This window comes from Oryctolagus cuniculus, chromosome 9, assembly GCF_964237555.1.
Source record: "Oryctolagus cuniculus chromosome 9, mOryCun1.1, whole genome shotgun sequence".
Classification (NCBI taxonomy): domain Eukaryota; kingdom Metazoa; phylum Chordata; class Mammalia; order Lagomorpha; family Leporidae; genus Oryctolagus; species Oryctolagus cuniculus.
Genome location: NC_091440.1, coordinates 3,622,147 through 3,635,626, shown reverse-complemented (window position 1 = coordinate 3,635,626; position 13,480 = coordinate 3,622,147). Strand labels below are relative to the sequence as shown.

The following is a 13,480-nucleotide window of genomic DNA, read 5'->3' as shown; positions in this document are numbered from 1 at the left end:
TCCACTGCACTCCCTGGCCACAGCAGAGAGCTGGCCTGGAAGAGGGGCAACCGGGCAGAATCCGGCGCCCCGACTGGGACTAGAACCCGGTGTGCCGGCGCCGCTAGGCGGAGGATTAGCCTAGTGAGCCGCGGTGCCGGCCTCCATTGTAATCTTAAACTCTCCTGGAGTGTTAAGTCATGAATTAAAGAGATTTTGAAAGAAACTTTCTTTACACCTCCATGCTGACTGTTCTGAAACTCGTTTAATAAGCCAGGCTTTCTTAGCTGGGGGAATATTAATTCTGAGGGTTTTTTTTTTTTTGACAGGCAGAGTTAGACAGTGTAGAGACAGACAGAAAGGTCTTCCCCCCATTGGTTCACCCCCCAAATGGCCAATACGGCCGGCGCACTGCACTGCTCCGAAGGCAGGAGCCAGGTACTTCTCCTGGTCTCCCATGGGGTGCAGGGCCCAAGCACTTGGGCCATCCTCCACTGCACTCCCGGGCCACAGCAGAGAGCTGGCCTGGAAGAGGGGCAACCGGGACAGAACCGGTGCCCTGACCAGGACTAGAACCCGGGGTGCCCGCGCCGCAGGCAGAGGATTAGCCTAGTGAGCTGCAGCACCGGCCTGAGGTTGTTTTTAATGCTGAGAGTTGCTATCTAAAAGCAAGACAGAGAGCCCTCTAAGTTTTGCTGAGACTGGGCTATAGGATAATTTTTTCCAGATTCATTACAAGGGATTTTTTTGTAGTTCAAATGCAGGAATAATTGCATCCATTATCTTTCTACCACCCTTTGATAAAAAAAAAATTGTCAGGTGAATTCTTATTTCAAAAAGGAACTGACAGTCATATTTGCATTAAAAATTCAAACAGCTAATTTTTACTGACCACTCACAAGGACAAGAATAAACTTCTATTCAAGTGCAAAGATTGCCCCGGAAACCATAGCATTTCCTGCAGGGCAGACTTGAAACCATCCTGTGGATCACCACGGGCTTCTGTGTTGCCGTCCAGCTTGGGAAGCAAAGCTGAGGCTCCAGTCGCTGTATTGCACCCTTAGCATCGTTCAGCCAGCGTGAAATAAGTCTCAACACTGTACTTATGCTGTGGGCTACCTTTTGTCTTCTTTTGTCATGTTTTGAAAGCAGAGAATAAAAATAACCGGTATTACATATTGAGATTTTTTTCTGTGAGTGTGAGGTCATAATGACACAGGAGGACGACTGGGCACTGCGCCACTGGGCACGTGTTGGTCACGGAAACAGCGCCCGTCTCACCCCCTAAAGGGGCATGAACTTTGCTCTTGAATCATCTCTCTGCTATCTACCACCAATGGAACTTAATGTAGCCCAGTTTTGTAATTCCGGGCTAGTCCTTGAAACGTTTCTAAAATAATTCTCTGTACCAGTTTGCATTTGCTGCAGTGAGATTCTTCCAGTATCACCAGCAGCGAGAGAGAGACTGTTGTCTACAGTGCTAGGCTTTAGTAGTGCAAACACATGCAACCCTGACTCACTTGCCAGTAACACTTGCGAGTGCCTACAGCACAGCCCTTCACGAAGAGCGTTGGTTCATACGCAACAGGGCAACATGGCGGGCACTTTCACGTTGTGGGCATGAATGAAGGAGGCTCTGAAGCTTCTCTCGCCACTTTGGTCTTCAGGGCAAAGCCTTATTTCAGACTATTTTTGTGCACCACATTCTCTGGTGGACATGGGAAATGACAGGATGTGCCCTCTCCCCACTTGTTTTTTACTTTTTAGCATTTTACTTTTTAGCATTGCAGTGGAGATTCTAGCTAATGCAATAAGATAAGTGAAGAAGGAAATCAACCTTTATAGAGGGCATGATCATTTACATAGAAAACCTGAAAGACTTTACAAAAAAAGCGAAAAATAATGAGCATTTGTAACAAGGTTACAGGATACCAGGTTAAAATACAAAAGTCATTCACCTTCCTATAGATCAGCGGTGAAGAGTTAGAATTTGAGGTTAACATTTTACAGTATCATCCAAAAAATGAAAGTCATAAATCTAATAAAATACACACAAAATCTATACAAGAAAAAGTAAAATCTCTGACACAAGAAGTCAAAGAAAATCCAAACGACCAGAGGTTTAAGAAAAGGAATGCATGACATTGTGAATATGAGTTCTTCCAGAATACACTGATTGATTCAAAACAGTTTCACCCAAAATCCCAGGGATGGGGCCGGCGCTGTGTGTAGTAGGCTAAGCCTCCACCTGTGGCCCTGGTGTTCCATATGGGGGCCAGTTCCTGTCTTCTTCTGATATAGCTCTCTGCTATTCCCTGCACCCACGTGGGAGACTGGAAAAAGCTCCTGGCTCCTGGCTTCAGATCGGCCAGCTCTGGCCATTGAGACCATTTAGGGGGTGAATTAACAGGTAGAAGACTCTCTCTCTGTATGTGTCTCTCTCTCCCTCTATAACTCTGTCTCTCAATTAAATACGTAAATCTTCAAAAACAAAAATCCACGGAGTTTCTTTGTGGATGATATCAAACTGATTCTGTTTATTGAGAGAGGTAAGAGATACCTAGAAGAACCAGAGAACTGAGGGATGAGCCCACCCACATCAAGACTCATAACAGCATGAAAAGGTGGTGTGGTATTGGTGACAGCTCAGACACCTACACCAGTAGAGCTCAATAGAGGGCCAAGGAAAGGAGCCACACAGACATCAGCCACCTCCTCTCGATTTCAGGACAAGGACATGCAGTGAAGAGAGGACAGTCTTTCAACGAACTATGCCGGGACAGCAGGATGCATCCATGGAAGAAAGAGAATCTAGACATGTAAACATTTCCAGAGATGGATTCAGAATAGATCCTAAACCTAAATATAAAAGCAAAAATATGACACTTTTAGAAGGCAACCTAGGAAAGATTCTAGGTAACTTTGTGTTTTGTTCTTCTAAACGTTTACTTTTTATTTCCTTCCATCTACTTGAAAGACTGTGTGTGTGTGTGTGTGTGAGAGAGAGAGAGAGAGAGAGAGAGAAAGAGAGAGTGAGCTTCCATTCACTGATTCACTCTCCAAATGATCACAATAGCCAGGACAGGGACAGGTCAAAGCCAGGAGCCTGAAACTCCACTCAAGTCTCCCGTACGGGGCCTCAGCTTTTGAGCCGTCATCTGCTGCCTCCCTGGGTGCATTAGCACAGAGCTGGAGTGGAGGTAAAGTCGTTAGGACTCAAGCCAGCACTCTGTTACTGTATCCACACATTCCTTTGGGCACTTAACTCACTGTTCACAACACCCACTACCCAGAGGGAACATTTCAGATACAGCACCAGAGGCTTAATCTATCGAAGAATTAATTTGTAGGCTGGACTTCATTAAAATGAAAACAGTTTGCTCTATGAAAGACACTAAGAGAGTGAAGTGATAGGCTGGAGGGGGGGAGATATTTGCAAAGCATGTACTTGATAAAGACTTCTTAAAGCTCAACAACAGGTTTCCTTTTTGGTGCTCAGTTAGTAACCTGTTAAAGTGAAATGAACACTGTGAGAAACGGTGACTTGATCAGCCCTCACCCTGACTGTTGATGAACAACTTAATATGTTATCCCTCTTAGTATTTTTTTTTTGTTGATTTGTTCTACTTAATACTTTTGGTTGAATACTGTAATCAATACACAGTTATTCTCAAGTGTTGAAACTTAACTGAAAAGTGATCGCTGTTGAATATAAGAGTGGGAATAAGAGAGGGAAGAGATGTGCAATTCGGGACATGCTCAAGCTGACTTACCTCAAACGGTAGAGTTAGAAACATACCAGGGGATTCCAATTCAATCCCATCAAGGTGACATGTACCAATGCCATCTCACTAGTCCCGGTGATCAATTTCTGTTCACAATTGATCATAATGATAGGACTAAGAACCAAAGGGATCACATAAACAAGAATAGTGTCTGCAAATACTAGCTGATAGATTAAAAAAGGGAGAGAACGATCCAACATGGGAAGCGAGATACACAGCAGACCCATAGAATGGCAGATGTCCTAAACAGCACTCTGGCCTCAGAATCAGCCCTTAAGGCACGCGGATCTGGCTGAAAGGCCCATGAGAGTATTACAGGCATGGAAAGCCAAAACACTCTGGCAAAAAAAAAAAAAAAACCTACATGAAAGATCTCTGCGAGTGAGATCCCAGTGGAAAGAACGGGTCATCAAAGAAGGAGGTACCTTTCTCTGAAGGGAGGAGAGAACTTCCACTTTGACCATGGCCTTGTCTAAATATGATCAGAGTTGGTGAACTCAGGGGGCTTCCATAGCCTTGGCAGCTCATGACAAGAGCCTAGGGGGATTACTGATGCCATAAACAAGAGTGTCAATTTGTTAAGTCAACAACAGGAGTCACTGTGCACTTACTTCTCATGTAGGATCTCTGTCCTTAATATGCTGTACATTGTGACTTAATGCTATAACTAGTACTCAAACAGTATTTTTCACTTTGTGTTTCTATGTGGGTGCAAACTGTTGAAATCTTTACTTAATGTATGCTAAACTGATCTTCTGTATATAAAGAGAATTGAAAATGAATCTTGATGTGAATGGAAGGGGAGAGGGAGAGGGAAAGGGCAGGGTTGCGGGTGGGAGGGAAGTTACGGGGGGGCATTGTATTCCATAAGCTGTACTTTGGAAATTTATATTCATTAAATAAAAGTTAAAAAAAAAACTCAACAACAGGAAAATGAACAACAAAACTTCTAAAAATGTGCAGACAGCTCATCCAGAATGCATAGAGAAGACAGATAAGCGCATGAGAACACTTTGTCAACGTGGTACATACATCCTTAGGCTCTGACAAGTTAAAACAGCAACAAGACAACCTCACATCTATCAGAATGATGGAAGCCCCAAACACTGACAACCCCCGGGCCAGCCAGAACATGCAGCAGCAGGACACGCATTCACTGCAGGAAAGAGAGAATTGCCCAGTTTCTCACCAGAGACTTCTTGTGTGATCAGGAGTCGTTCTTGGCTTTTACCCAAATGCAATGAGAACTTAACGTCCAGGCGGACTTTGGGTGTTGGCGTTTCCCGCAGCTTGATTCACTGGAAACGGGGGGCTGTTCTTCAGTAGCTCAGTGAGTAAATCCGCCGTGGTGCGCTCGTACAATGAGATGTTTCTCACCAATTTAAATGTGCGCTACCAAGTCATGGACGGACACCAGTGAATCTCAGATGTGTGTTACAAAGCCAAAGAAACCAGTGTGAGAAAGCTGCGTGTGAGTCCGACTTCATGACGTTATGGCAGAGTGGGACATGTGGACATCGTGAGAAATCTGCGTTGGCCAGGGGTGTGTGTGTGAGGGGGTGACCGAGCAGCCGAGGCACAGGGACGACGTGTCCCGTGGATCCTGTCGAGGGGCCGTCACGTCCGTCAGGAATTTCTCAGCACTTCCTAACTGCACAACACAGGGTGCACCTTGGGCTGTTGCTAATGAGAGTGCATTGATACCCTCGCATCCATTAACAAATAGACCAGGCAAGCCCAGGAGGTCGGTGACAGAGGGGGCGACTGGGTCCCCTTGGAATACTCAGTGCCTCCTGCTTAATGTTTCTGGGAACCTAAAATTGCTCTAGAAAATGAAGCCTTTTTTTCTTTTAAGTTCCATGTTTGAACATGAAGGAGCAGAGAGCAGTCACACATGGGAAAATTTCTCTGTGCACGTTCTGATTTCATCATCCACTTTCCTTCAGGAGAAATAATAGAGCAATGATCTATGCGAAAGATATTTATCATTACTTCAACAAATGTTTATTGAACAACATCTGTCTGCTTAGGCCAGTGCTGTCTGATAGACGTGTAATGAGAAATGCATCAGTAATCAGAATGTCTAGTAGCCATGTTCAACAAGCAAAAAGGTAGATGAATTTGCTTTTAATACCACGTTATGTTTTACCAAATATATCCAAAAGATTGCCAATGCAACATGGAACCCACACAAACTATGATGGAGAAAAAAGGTTCTGTGTTGGGAAAGACAGTGCAGAATGATCTCCCTGTATTAGTGTGTGTCAGTCTATGGAAGTGCACTACCATGCCGGCTAACAGGGTGACTCTCCTTTTCTCAACCAGCCAGAGTGTGGACGTACATGCTAGAGAGGTCCAGACTTGTGTCCCAACCCGTCGGCCAGAGCAACTTTCTCATTTTCTACCTGCTGATGGATGGGTTATCTGCTGAAGAGAAATACGGACTTCACCTGCACCATGTGGGTGCACACCGGTGAGTGATGCAGTTTGCTACCTAAGAGTTCTGCCTTCACGTTGTGACTGCAATTGAGTGGTCTTAAAGGGACTCCTTATTCTCCGGAGAGGAGTCGATGACTTGAAGAAATGTTGGATACAGTTAGAATAGAACAGTTCCTGTGACAGGGTTGTAATTGTTGAATGTCTTGGAAGCGTTCTGTGTGTGTATAAATGAAGCTTCCTGTTTTACTAGATTTCAGATCAGACTGAAAAATCCTGGCACGTGTAGGAACTTTTCCTTGGGGTATTTTGGAGGTACAATGAATAGTGTGTTCCTGGTCTTTGGTTGTGTTTTGAGATGACTGGTAGATATTATTTAAGAAATTACTTGTGAATGATGGAACAGGCTACATCACAGATTAGGACACACAACTCATGGGAACTGAAGGGGTTGGGGCTTCCTCTCTGAGGCAGAAAGCATTTGTGTTCTAAGGAGCAGGCATAGGGCTCGTGGGAGTGGGCGGAGACTCAGGAGGGAGCTGCATTCCTGGCAGCCGGCTGCGTGTGCCCACAAGGACCAGTGCACTTAGGTGAGGATGGAGACCAGAAACAGCAAGGGAGGCCAAGCTCACTCAGCAGCAAAGTCAGAGTGCAGGGGACAGGAGGAGAGATCCAGCCCCTGATCCATCCACCCTCAGGGGCGAATTCCACGGCGGGGGTGGAGAACTGTGCCTCAGAGAGGGGGGAGGTTTGCTTCGGGTTGCTCTTAATCCCCCTTGGTGGCTGGATCTTGAAGGATGAGGTGGGTTTGTGAGAAAAAATACAGGCTAGGATAGAGCAGCCCACACACAGTCGCACTTGGAGAACTGCTTCCCTCTCTGGGCTTGCCCATGGCCAAGGCAGTGGCCCTGCGAGGTTGGGGCAGAGGAAGCAGCTGGCAGCTGGCCCTGTGCACACACACAGCCTAGCTGTAGCCTGCAGGAAACCTTGCCCAGATGCCCCCAAGCCTGCTCTGTTGATTTGTCCTCTTACTCTGTTATGATCTGGTAGGGGAAGTGTGGGACGTGGGTGATACGGTGAAAATCAGATCAGGGTTGGGGACAGAGGCGACACTGGGGTCCTGATGGAGCTGGGTTCCTTGGGGGAGGAGGACTCCTTTCCTGTGGTGGGGGGCTGGAGTGCAGACCCCTGTGGGCCCGGCACAGCTCTAGGGGCAGCATCAGAGGAGATGTATGGCAGACGGGCTCTGAGGGAAGGCCCTGGGTGTGGGGAGCTGCAGGCAGGCAGGGGTGTGGCAGGAGTCGATGAGGGAGAGGACAGCAACACAGAAAGGACCGTGCGGGTGGAGATTTGGATTTCATGGTGGGAGTGACCCCGCGTGACTGGGACCCTGAGTGTGGGAGGAATCGGTGTTCACGTTGACGGTGACTCCACGTCAGTGGGCTGTCTCTGTTGTCACAGCTAGAAGCAGAGACGCAGCTCTTGGGACATCAGAAGCTGGGGATGCGACAGCGGTGTGGGGGTGAGGTGTGGGGACACGAAGGTGAGGTTCTCGGGGTAGACAGGGTGGGACGTCAGCAAGAACCACACACGGACGTGAGGGGAAGGCATATGTCTGAAAGGACTCCTGCGACTGGCCTGGCAACAGCAGGTGTCACGCACAGAGATGGCGAGGCTAGTAGGAGGCTGGGTCCTTCTCTGGGCAGGGAGAGACAGGGCCGGGGTGTGCACCGTGGCTGTGAGGTGTGGAGGATGGCAGGGTGGGGTCGGGAAAGAGAGGAAAGGACCAGAGACAGATTTACCACTGCCTCACTAAGGGTTACCGCTGAATTCCAGTGAAAATGTTACATCCGGGCATAGGCATGATGTCATGTTGAGTGGGACAAAAGTGGTTAAAGAGGAAGACCATTATGGGGGTCACCGTCCCCTAAACACAGCAGAGATTTGAAGGAAAGCATCAGTGTCAAAGTGATGACAAAGTGTTGGAAACTCCTCACTTCTAGGATATCAGAAAGTTTTCGCATCAAAGTCCCTCGTTTTGCGTCCGAGGAAATCAAACCCAGAGCCATGAAGAAGCTGAATATTATGCTTAGTGGTGCGTTGTGCCTGTGACTACAGGGTGGAGTGAAATTAGGTTTCTGCAAAAATTAAAGGGAAAAAAGGAAAGAAGGAGAGGGGTGGAGGGAAGGAAGTGTGGTTCTCTTCCTAGAAATGTGTCTGTGGGATGCATGAAATCTGTTCTCTATGAATTAATAAAAATTTTAGAAAGTTTGTACTGACACGAATACATCACCTGACAGAAACTCAAAAAGTGTGCGCAAAAAATGAGGTAGCGTGGCCGGCGCCGCGGCTCACTAGGCTAATCCTCCACCTTGCGGCGCCGGCACACCGGGTTCTAGTCCCGGTCGGGGCGCCGGATTCTGTCCCGGTTGCCCCTCTTCCAGGCCAGCTCTCTGCTGTGGCCAGGGAGTGCAGTGGAGGATGGCCCAGGTGCTTGGGCCCTGCACCCTATGGGAGACCAGGAGAAGCACCCGGCTCTTGCCATCGGATCAGCACGGTGCACTGGCTGCAGCGCGCCAGCCGCGGCAGCCATTGGAGGGTGAACCAGCGGCAAAGGAAGACCTTTCTCTGTCTCTCTCTCACTGTCCACTCTGCCTGTCAAAAAAATAAAAATAAAAAAAAATTTTAAAAAATGAGGTAGCGGATAGGTGTACTGTGGTATAAAAAATAGAAATCTATGCGTGGCCTTGGCTAGATGGGCACTTTGCACAGAGTTCCTGAAGACCCCTTTTCTTTTTCCGCCTTGAACAGCTATGCACTCAAGCACTGGGTCAGATACGGTGGCCTGGAGGTTTGCATTTCTCTGCCCCATGTTTCTCACCGGCCAGAGCTGCAAGTCGGGAGCAGACACTGGTTGCAGGGATGGGAAATGTCCCGCCCACAAAAGCATCCGGAGTGACCCTGCCAAGGCAACCCCAAGTCCAGACTCAAATTTCAGTACAGCCGTAACGGGTTTGTTTTTCAAGCGGATTGTTTTCTGTGGCCCATGAATGGTGGTATAAACACCCGAATGGGCTTGGCAGAGAGAGTTCCCCAGCCCTGGGGGTGTGCTGTGTCCACGCACAAGCATTCGTGTGCTTTGTGGCTGCACATGCAGTGACGTGTGCCCCCACGTGTCCTTGGCAAGCGGGGACAAACAGCCATGGGAGAATCCGGAGCAGTGATGTAACCTGCCATTCAAGGAGACGTTTCACTTCTTGGTCTGTGGCTTGGACGCGTCTTTTGAAGTGTGTGCGAGAAAACAAAGATCCCTCTATTGAACTTCCGTTCTTGACAATGGTTTCTTTTAGCAAGAGGGTTTGGAATCATTTAGGCTATTTAGAAAGTCAAACTGTCAGGAGTGCTTTTGTGAGGCGTTCCAGCGGGAAAGAACTCAGGAGTCATGAATAATTCAATTCCCCCGAACAAAGCAGTTTTTTTTATTAACAGTATTAAGAATATAAAACAACATTTTCCAATAAAAAATGCCATCATCACTCCAGGTTCATAAAGGCATCAGAACCCTTGTGCAATGACAGGAGCAAAATTCACTCTTTATGGTAAGGCAGCGGTTTGTCTTGCAGCCCCAAGCTGCACACCCCGTGTGTTGTGGTTGTGTCCGTGTTACTGGATCTTCACATTTTACAGGGCTGGAGAGGCCTGTGGAGTTCATATTAGTTTGTTATTTGAATCTGGGTTCAGATCTAATCTTTGATTTGTTTACTATCAGAAATACAGACCTGGCCTTGCTGGCTTTCTAAACTTTCACAAACCCTTCATGGGGAGTCTTGCTGCCAGATCTCTATGCGCGCAATGCCGAAGCTTTGCTGGCAGCATGCTGTGGTTAAGAGTGCCTGGTCTCCTCCTCTGCCTCTCTGTAACTCTGACTTTCAAATAAAAAAGAAATGGGGCCAGAGCTGTGGCGTAGTGGGTAAGGCCCCTGCCTGCAGTGCTGGCATCCCATATGGGCGCCGATTCTAGTACCAGCTGCTCCGCTTTGATCCAGCTCTCTGCTATGACCTGGAAAAGCAGTGGAAGATGGTCCAGGTCCTTGGGCTCCTGCACCTGCATGGGAGACCTGTAGGAATCTCCTGGCTCCTGGCTTCTGATCAGCACAGTTCCAGCCATTGCAGCCATCTGGGGAGTGAACCATCAGATGGAAGACCTCTCTCTCTGTCTGTCTCTCTCTCTGTCTCTGTCTCTCTCTCTCTCTCTGCCTCTCTGTAACTCTGACTTTCAAATAAATAAAGAAGAGTGCCTGGTATGCATAAATAATAATATGCTGTTATTAAGAGTGCTTGCACTGTCATCAGAGCTAGTTACCTGATTTTCTTTTTATTTTTTAAGATTTATTTATTTGAAAGACAGAGTTATAGAGAGAAGTAGAGACAGAGAGAAAAAAAGAGGATCTGCGCCAATCCGAAGCCAGGAGCCAGGAGCTTCCTCCAGGTCTCCCACGTGGGTGCAGGGGCCCAAGCACTTGGGCCATCCTCCACTGCTTTCCCACGCGCTTTACCAGGAAGCAGGATTGGATGGAGCTGCCGGGACTCAAACCAGTGCCCGTATCAGATGAGAGCGCCACAGGCCAGGGCTTTACCCGTCTGTGCCACAGCAAGGGCCCCAGCTGATTTTGTTTAGAACGACGTTGACATTTCTGTTAAGTGGATTTCGACTGTCCATCAGCATCTGTGTATCCCGCAGCCTCTGTCCTGACACACGACACAGTGCAGCTTGGAGCAGCATCTTAATGAAGTGCATTCAGTCACTCCAGCATATTGCCAGCATGCTTGCTTCAAAGCTTTCTTCCTCTTTATTCCTAACAACTCCTGACCCACGTGAAGCGATGTGCAAACATGTAACCGGAGCCGAAGGTCTTCTCCGTACGAACATCTTCTTACGTAATCAGAACTCGGAAGAAAAGTGTTGCTGTCGCTGATGGGTTTATAATTAAGGCCACAAGCATGATTTTCACTTTGTTTCTGGAACTCTAAAAGTTTTCCACGTATCACATAAAATGGAAGGAGCTTTGAGTCAGTGTTAACATAGACCTAAAAACACCTTGCTGTTTCTGATCTGAGAACAGCACTCAAAGTAAGCAGGGAGCACTTTTGTCTGACTGTAGGAACAGCCGGTGCAGACAGCTCAACTCCATGAGAACAACACTGGTGGTCCCTGGTGCCCCTGCCTGCCCAGCCGCAGTCAGCACACGGAGTCTGCGTGCACCCGGAACAGCCAGCAGATGGCGCGCTCGCCACAAAGTCAGCAGCACCCAAGGAAACAACCGCCCCAAACAAACAGCGCCGGCCCCTCACTGAGCGTTTCCGCCTTAGTTACAGTGTTTCCCACGCCACATTATTTTTTCTTCCTGGACGACTGTGTTTCCTTTTTGTACGGAATATAAACATGGCACCTGGGGAATAGGTGTAGTTTATGTGCCTGGAAACATGTTTAGTGAAAACTGGGCTGATTTGTTGCTTATCTTTATTCTACCTTCAACAGCTTTTTTTTTTTTTTTTTTTTTTTTTTTTTTTTGACAGGCAGAGTAGACAGTGAGAGAGAGAGACAGAGAGAGAAAGGTCTTCCTTTGCCGTTGGTTCACCCTCCAATGGCCGCCGCTGCAGCCGGCGCACCGCGCTGATTCTGGCAGGAGCCAGGAGCCAGGTGCTTTTTCTGGTCTCCCATGGGGTGCAGGGCCCAAGCACCTGGGCCATCCTCCACTGCACTCCCTGGCCACAGCAGAGAGCTGGCCTGGAAGAGGGGCAACCGGGACAGAATCCGGCGCCCCAACCGGGACTAGAACCCGGTGTGCCGGCGCCGCAAGGTGGAGGATTAGCCTATTGAGCCACGGCGCCGGCTTACCTTCAACAGCTTTTGTAGGTTTAGTGCCAGCTGCCTTGGGCTCCTAAATCCAAGAAATCAGTCGTGATCTTCCTTTATACTGATTCTTGATGCAAATTCTTGTGGTGCTGCGTGATAACTTTTATATATATACATATATGTATGTGTGTGTGTGTGTGTGTGTGTATATGTCAGATTTTGAATTACAGGCTGAAAGCAAGTGATCCTTTGACTCAGAGCCTGTGACCTTCTCCTAACCTCGGTGTCAGCGAAAGGAAACGCTGACTCACCGAGTGTTTGAACTTGTGACCCCGCCCAGGAGCGCACCTGTCATCCGAGAAGCTGCAGAATGAATTCCCAGCTACTGTTTGGTTTTTGCTAATGGTTTATTATGAACTTTGAACTTAATCTGATAACATTGCACATGTTGTTTTTAAAGGCAAAGGAAATTAATTGCAAGTGATTCTGCATAATTTTTTGATAGGATCAGATGCTTAGGCAGTTGTAGGTTTTAGGCAGTAGAACTTCAAGGTGCTCCCAAGACCGAAGTTCAAGAGAGAGGTGCTTTAAATATGTTTCCCACGGGCTGGTCATCAGAGGGAGGGACAGCCACCATCAGGACATGTGATAGAGCGCTTCCCAAGTTCCAGGCTCCGTCCATGTGCTTGTCCCCTCACTCCCATGCTCACTGGTACCCAGGCAGGGGGCACATGGTGGGGATTCCTTCCTGTGGCTTAGGGGCTGGAGACAGAGCTGTCCACAGGAGCCCAGGCCAGACCTGAGTACTGAGTGAATCTTATCCCCGTGTTGTTTCCCCAACACACAGCCCGTGAGCCAGCAGTGCCCACCATGCCTCCTGCCCTGCATCAGTGAAGTTTAAAGAAAGAATAGGAGAAGTGCAGGGTGGAAGTCTGTGTATGTTTTTACTTAGAAAGTATGGCGAGTAAAGCTGGCTAATGACCTTCTGCCCTTTGTCACCTCTACTAAAAAAAGAAGTTCTGGTTCATTTTTAAATTTTGTAACACAATAAAAAAAGTTGGCACTAACAGAGCTTTTATTGCCCTAGCTGAAGAGAACAAGGCAACAATTACAGAAGGGGGAGTGGGTGTCACCTGCACAAATCACCAGGTGATTTTCACTGTGAAATGCCAACAGGAAACACTAGCTTCTGATTGGCCTTGCAGAGCTCTGTGTACCTGAAAGCAGAGAGAGAGAGAGAGAGAGAGTCAGACAGATGGATTTCGGGCTCTGGGCTCTGCCTCCTGCATTAACCCTCACAGCCTTACCCAAGAGCTACTGGCAGCCTGGCGTTTTATGTCTAATGAATCTGTAGCATAGGTGCGTGCCTTTCTCAAGGACATTTAGCGGGTGAATGTCGAAGTGTGAGACAGAGATTCCAAACC

The 13,480-nt window shown here is 47.8% G+C and overlaps 1 protein-coding gene across 7 annotated transcripts in view; it reads left to right on the top strand.

The window, feature by feature from the left end:
• Positions 1-13,480, top strand: part of MYO16 (myosin XVI) — a 697,134-nt gene that overhangs the window by 410,142 nt on the left and 273,512 nt on the right. For all 7 annotated transcript variants that reach the window (XM_070048580.1, XM_051849982.2, XM_051849978.2 and 4 more), the window contains one exon: positions 6,090-6,237. In XM_070048580.1, the coding sequence (XP_069904681.1) occupies positions 6,090-6,237 (148 nt within the window). The remainder of the gene's footprint in view (positions 1-6,089; positions 6,238-13,480) is intronic.